The sequence below is a fragment of the Pomacea canaliculata genome, linkage group LG13 (assembly GCF_003073045.1).
Source record: "Pomacea canaliculata isolate SZHN2017 linkage group LG13, ASM307304v1, whole genome shotgun sequence".
NCBI lineage: Eukaryota > Metazoa > Mollusca > Gastropoda > Architaenioglossa > Ampullariidae > Pomacea > Pomacea canaliculata.
The window spans coordinates 20,208,530-20,215,839 of record NC_037602.1 but is presented as its reverse complement, the minus strand read 5'-3'; the positions used below and the strand labels follow the sequence as shown (position 1 = coordinate 20,215,839).

Sequence of the window (7,310 nt, the reverse complement as noted above, 5' to 3'; positions counted from 1 at the left end):
TGGTTTCTCCCACAGAAGGTTTGCAGTCCCGACAGTGTGAAGTACACTGCCAGCTATGTTAAAACTTTGTTTTACAGACCAAGCGACACCTTTGTGTATGAGTGCAGTGAGTCCTTCACTATTAATACCTGGGGCTTGACATCAGTTCTTTTTCTTCTGCTGCATCATCATCGCCAGCAGCAGCAGCAGCATCTCTCTCAAAGTGTCTCACATTTAAAAAACAAACAGAAAGCACCAGAGCGTGAGATGACACAGGTGTAGGGTCTGTTGTCACTCAGCAAACGATGTGATCAGAGTTCTCAGTCCAGCCAGCAGCCAGTGGTTGCTGACATTAACAGGTGTGGCTGAAGATTCACTCACCTTGTAGACTGAGTAAATATTTCAAACACTGTAACCTGCAGGTAGACAGACTTGCTGACTGTACTAACATACACGTGTGTGTCTGTTCGCTTTTCTAGGTTAGTTCTCTCTGTCACTCTCCTCACTCACTGACCGACTGTCAAAAAGAATATTTTATTTCTCTGGTAATACGCATGTAAGCACTCCATAGTGAAATACAACAAGAAAATTAGTAGCAGATGCACACTCAAGCTACAAGCCTGAAAGACGGTATTAGTCTAAACTAAATTGTTGACCAACATCAAAGCCACAAAGTTGTGTTTAATGTTCAAACCATAATAACACACCGCAGCTCAGTTCTACGGCGACCTATTTCACATTCACAGTGAATCACTGATACTGCAGACACAAAGAACAGACCGATCGAAATCGAAATCCATATCAAAAAAACAATGAACTTGTATACTTTTTCTACAATCACGAGCAACACAAGATGTGAACGTCAGTGAAGAGCATTTTCAGTTATCTAGATCGTTTTAACAACACCACAAGAGGTGAGATGACATATTTAAGTAACGGATAATATATTAATATTGACCTGTAACGTACGCCGGTCCTTCTGCATCTTTCGCTGCCCAGGGATCTGACCCAGAGATGTACAAACTGTTCAACGGCTTTGTGGGCTGTCAAACTTCGCAGAAAAGCTTCCGCATTGCTCTCGAAATATGTGTAATGATCTCTGTATTTTTATTCTACTCCCAGTCAAAAAAGGAAAAAAATACTAAAAGTGATCATGCAGACGAAGGTCACACCAAGGACAGTGCTCACACAAAAAAACAGTTCGGTTGCCATGGAACTAACGCAAGGCAGCGCTTGCGCATGCGTAGTGAAGGGATATTTTACTCCGGGTTGACAAGTATACTTTTCACTGCTCGTCAAACTCTCCATTGATCACTCTGTCAAGGAAATCTACGATATCCTGAAGGGATTTCGATGCTGGCGATGGTGTGTCTTTGTCTAGACTGTGGGCAGCCGATACTAAGTCAATGAGATCCAATGGCAGAGCTACAAAGCCCGCAGCAATCAAAATAGGGGAAGCAGCTCTGGCAGCTGCCCCCGCTGCTTTAACTCCCCTTAAAATCCCGCCTGCAACGCCCCCTGCTGAACGTGCCACGACACCAACAGCACCAACCCCTTCAACGGCATCCCCACTTTCTCTTGCATTCATATCTGTTATATCTTTCACGTTGTGCCTTTCCAGGAACTTCAGACGAAATTCTTCCCATTTCCTCTGGACCTCCTTGACATTGTGCTTCTTGATGAAGTGTCCTGTCACAGAAGCGCCGACAGACACAGCGCCACTGACACCTGACACTATCCCCAGCACAATGGCTGGAATCAAGGTGACTCCCAGGGTGAAGGGGGCGGCTATGGCCAGGCCAGCCGCAGTACCTGGAAACAAAATGTTTGAACAATGTAAACTGTTGTCACCGAAATACTATTCGCAAGAAATAGTTTATAAATTGTTTTTAGAGGAGCTTTGTTAGATATTTTAAAGTGAGTCCATCCGGTCAACCTGTCTATGTCATACGCATGCTCATCATACAAATCCCTTTGTCTTTATGAATACATTTGGACTTAGTTTAGCTTATTCCTTGCTATACCTTCCGGCTTTCTATTCCTTTCAGATGTGCATGTACATCACAGAACATTGACTGCATGTCACTGGACGTATCGTATGACTCATTTATCTTCATCTTTTTGGTGATACAGTAGGGAACCTACCTCCCGTGGCGATGGCTACAGAACTTCCGGCCACGCGGGAAATGTTAACGTTCTTGTGATGCTTGTTGAGGTCTTCGATGATCTCCTGAATGGAATTTTTTAGTATGTAAGCCTCCCTTTTTTCATCCCATGTATCCCGACCAGCCATTATCAGCACCTGAGAGAAATGAAGCACCGGAAAAATAAATTTATCAACAGAACTGAAGTTAACAAGGATAACTTATCAACCCTCGGTGGCATCTACCTATATTGATAAACTACTGTCTAGTGACATGTGTAGTCATATCCGCCGACCAACAGACCACTAACCACCTACCACTCGCTACCGCAGGAACGTCAACTTCCCGGCACTTGGCCGAGATTTTCGTGTTCCTTAGACCTCGATGGAACACACCCTTGGGGGGCCGTCGAGGCAGAAAATGATCTGGTAGCTCTTCATCTAGAGAACAAGTCTTCACATCTAACAGTGATGATGCCTCATCCAAGTCGCTTCAAACGCTAATAAGGGACGACCTTGCCTACCTGCATCTCCATTCTAGGGAAAGTAACTGGATGTGACAACACCTGCCGTTCTGCCTTGTCCAGATGATCTTTATAAACCCTTCTTTGGTGACACTCTGACATCTCACCTGATATTTTTACAGAGGTCGACCGAGGTCTACCAATGGCAGGTCTGTTGCTATCAAATTAGCTGGTACACTACATGTTTCTATGGTGTACCCACATTTAATAGAAAATTCTTAGGCTTAAAAAAATAATAACAAATAACAGAGTGTATGCAGAAGATGTTACAGACATTTTACCTCTTAGAAGAGTGGCAACCAATAGTGTCACGAAGTTTACTGCTGAAGGATCTGGGGAAGATGGGCCGAGCTGACGGAAAACACCTTTATAGTAAACCTGTCACGTGATCCAAACTCACCCGTTGCTACCAAGTCCAGCACTCGTCTGGTGCAAAGTTCAGAAATGTTTACAAAAGAAAGACCCGGACCTTGTTATGTACCGATTTCCGAGGAAATGGCAATCGCAGATAAGGGTTAATCACTTAAACCTGTTTACCTGCGTGGATTAACTGAAGGACACCATCATGCTAGTGGGGGAGGGGAAGTGGTTCACTGTACTGTATGAACTTCCTGTCTGTGCATGGTCTGTAAGACGGGCATCTTGTAGGTAGACATGAAAGAGTCTTTCCCAGACTTGTGTATCGTACCCACATGTTCTCGTCGCATCTCTGTGATTGAGCTCTATTGACACAGTATAGAAAGGCGAAACAGTGCACACCAGAAAATATATTAACAGCCAGAAATTGGAGTAATACACCATGGAGATGTTGTCTTTGAATGACAAACAGCCAATACAATCTGTTGGTCTGCAATGCTTTTCAATGCACATCAAGCATGAAGAAAGAGTAAAACAAAATCAACTTCTTTTGCTCTAATTTTTCAGGAGGGTCGAGGACGTTCAACAAGAGTTTGAACCTAGGCACCAACCTATCCTCGTCCCCTCCCCTTGGTCTGGTTACTAAGACGACGCAATGATTATCACGTAGCTATATGTTTAGTGTTGTGACACGTGAGTTTATCCCAGTTTGTAAACAGTTTATTTCATCTTGGAAAGTGCAGATCACTCTGAGTGCACTGACCTGCACGCGTTTCATAAGGAGGATGACGTGGACGAGTTGGTTAACTATATTTTTTGTTGTTGTGAGTACAGTATTACAGTCATCATTTCTCCAACTATGTCGTGGGCAGCAGATAAACTAAACTGAGTTTAAAATAAAATAAAGTGTTTGTACAACGATAGACGCACGCAATACAAACGGCATCATAAAAGACACGACAAACAAAAGCAAACAAACAGAAGGGTAAACAAGCTCCTTGTTTCATTATGATTATTTTCTGAAGGCCGCTGCTCAGGGACAAGGCCAGTGGAAACAAACTGTGTAAGGGTGGAGTGGTGGGGAACGACCCTCCTTGACTCTGTGACATTTCTGAAAAATCCTCTTGTGGCGCGAGCTGTGACGTCAACAGACCTCAAATTTTTTCTTGCTTAAGAAAACGATTGCTTTCCTCGGACAAAAACTTACCTTGATCGACTGGCTAACCGAGAGATTATCAAATTTTTAATGCCTGGTTTTGGTAAACTCGGGGCTGATTGAGTCTCTAGATCTTGCAAACCAATTCCATCCTACTCTACAATACCTTCGACACTTCTAATACCTATCACATTTCTTTTAATGCCTAATTCTACCTACATTACTAAGTTACTCATAACTAAAGTATGAGAACAGGGATTTTGAAGTACGTGAGCCACGTGACAGAACACCTGCACGGTGCGGTGATGTTTCTCTCGCACTCGAAATCAGGGGAACCAAAGAGGTGGGATTTTGAAATATGTGAGCCACTTGACAGCGGACCGGAACACCTACTCGGTGCAAAGGCACGTCTCCTGCACACCCGACAATCAAAAATGGAAGGAACGACCCTCTGGCGCTGCGGTAAACAGGATACAGACCCTGCATTTTGCCTGCTGCTTATACACAAACACTTGGGTGCCTCGCCACCCGCTCCAGGGTCAGGGTCCAGGGTCTTCACGTGGCGACTGTGCGGCTGGCGAGGTCAGCGGAAGGGAAGAGGTGCAGGGTGAAGGGAAGGGGTACAGGGTGGACGGAACACTGTCAGGGGTACAGGCTACCCAAACAAACGCCCCCGCACCAGGTAGAAGTCTTGAAAAATACTTACACTTAAATTTAAGCACTTTTCCGTTCCCATTATTATGATCAAGTAAGAAGCTTTCAGCCTGTATGTCAAAGTCGGTACCACACGATGTGTGTGTGTGATATTTAGATATCTAATCATACCATGTCTGTAGGGGAGGGGAGCTATTTTACTGTGATCATTTTAAGCATTCGTTGTAAGAAATTTCAATTTCTGCCACAAAGTTCCAAAATTGGGATTATTACCTGTGGAGTTGTAGGTCAGACTGAGTATTGCTCTTCCTAAACATTCTTAACTGCTTGCGTTGGACTTATTTTGCAAAACCTTCTCTTGTTGGTCTTGATACTGGTTGAGCTTCTGTTTTAGTCCCTTTCTTGATTCAATCTTTGCCCTGGTCTCTGGGCTCATCCATTCCTTGTGTTTTCTTCCAGAGAACATCTGTACATTGAGGATCTACGGAAACTTCACATCAATGTAAACATTTCCAGGGTTGCTTTCGTTCGCGAGTTTACTGTGCACGGGACGACACAAGTTCTAGTCGCACAAGGTATGTGTAATTATTTCTTTCATACGACGGAGATAAACGTACATGTGCTGAGTCACACACACACACAGGTATATGGATATAAAGTGGATTTATTTACATTATTTACACATGAAAACCATTTCCTTGTGACTCTACACATCGCTAACTCCTACACCACTAATACCTACAGGTATCTCCTACTTCGTAAACTGCTAATTCCCCTAACGCTTCAAAGTTCTGATAATTAATGGCAGAGAAAGGAGATTTCCGGTCACGTGAGCCACTTAATTGACAGCGGACCGTCTGCACGATGCAAAGGCACGTCTCCCGCACACCCGACAATCAATTTACTCTGCGGCAAACAGGGTGCAGACCCTGCATTGGACCTGCTGCTTATACACAAACACTTGGGTGCCTCGCCACCCGCTCCAGGGTCACTCGTCTTTCACGCGGGTGGCGAGGTCAGGGGAAGGGAAGGGGTGGAGGGTGAAGGAAAGAAAGTCTGTTCGTCTCAACATTTACTTCCTGTGTCAAAGATCAAGCACATGACGAATGAAGTCGACCAACAGACGACTGACTTCACAAAGAATTGTCTAAGAAACCTTCAGTTAGGAAATAATGTCGAGATGCAGTTACTAGAAATGTCACTATAACAGGACTAGAACTCCATTAACCCACTAACACAATAAGGAAGAGGCAGCAGATAAACTAAGCTCAGTTTAAAGTAAAATAAAGTGGTTTTTATGACGATAGACGCAAGCAATACAAGACATGACAAACAAAAAAACAAACAGAAGGATAAACAAGCTCCTTGTTTCACTTTGATTATCTTCTGAAGGCCGCTGCTCGGGGACAAGACCAGTCAAAACAAACTTTAGTGGAGTTAGTGATTTCCTTTCATAGATTTATGAACTTCTCTTATTAGAAATTTTAGGTGTACAAGAAAATAGATAATTCAGATAAGCAAATATAAACAAATCCTTACAGCCAATAAAGCGCTGATTTTGGACAGGGACAAGTGTTTGATCCATTGAAAACCTGCCTTGTGAATCATTTCAATAATTTATGGATTTTAAAACTGAATTGTATTACTCTTTAACTCAGCCTAAATAAGAGTGAAATATTTTGTGCAAGGGTGGAGTGTGGGAAACGACCCTCCTTGACTCTGTGACATTTCTGAAAAATCCTCTTGTGGCGCGCGCAGTGTGCGACCTCAACTGACCTCAGGTTTTTCCTTGCTTAAGAAAACGATTGCGTTCCTCTGAAAGTCTGAACATACAAAAATTTACCTTGATAGACTCATTGATCGACTGACCGATCGATTATCAAATTTTTAATGCCTGGTTTTGGTAAACACGGGCTGATTGAGTCTAGATCTTTACACAAAGTTTTCCTCTAAGAAACGAAGTCAAAAGGTCATCAAATATTTTAAACCATCTGCTTTGACAACACTGTTAGTAGTGCACAGACCGTTCACAGTGTTTATTACAAGCAGACGACGCTCACACAGTGTTTATTACAAGCAGACGACGTTCACACAGTGTTTATTACAAGCAGACGACGTTCACACAGTGTTTATTACAAGCAGACGATGTTCACACAGTGCTCACTGATGCTGTTTTATCCTTCAGTGTTGATTTCCTTGACCTTCTTAGGCAGTGGGATAAACATTTCCAGCCTTGGGATAATTCTGACTAAATTCTTTCTCTTTGAAATTTGTTTATTTTGAACTATATATATGAAGAGAGAGTATAATTATATAGTACTATAGAGCGTTGCTGTGACAAAGTACTATACAGCATTGGAAAAAACTTATTTAGGAAGAAGTCCACAAAAGCAGGAAATTACAACCCCTGTTTATGAATAAAGTCTAATTGTAATAAGCAAACTTCTTCATTAACGCAGCCATCACAAAAGTCTCCCCTGTTTCCAAATATCTCATT

At 42.8% G+C, this 7,310-nt stretch overlaps 1 protein-coding gene across 1 annotated transcript; it reads right to left on the bottom strand.

Annotated features, from left to right (window-relative positions):
- Positions 1 to 494: 494 nt before the first annotated feature.
- Positions 495 to 3,202, bottom strand: LOC112554668. Its single transcript, XM_025222607.1, has 3 exons — positions 2,928 to 3,202; positions 2,125 to 2,281; positions 495 to 1,791 (listed from the first exon to the last, which is right to left on the bottom strand). Exons 2-3 carry the CDS (start codon positions 2,270 to 2,272, stop codon positions 1,265 to 1,267), a joined length of 675 nt encoding a protein of 224 aa, XP_025078392.1. The 5' UTR covers positions 2,273 to 2,281; positions 2,928 to 3,202; the 3' UTR covers positions 495 to 1,264.
- Between the last annotated feature and the right edge of the window lie 4,108 nt (positions 3,203 to 7,310).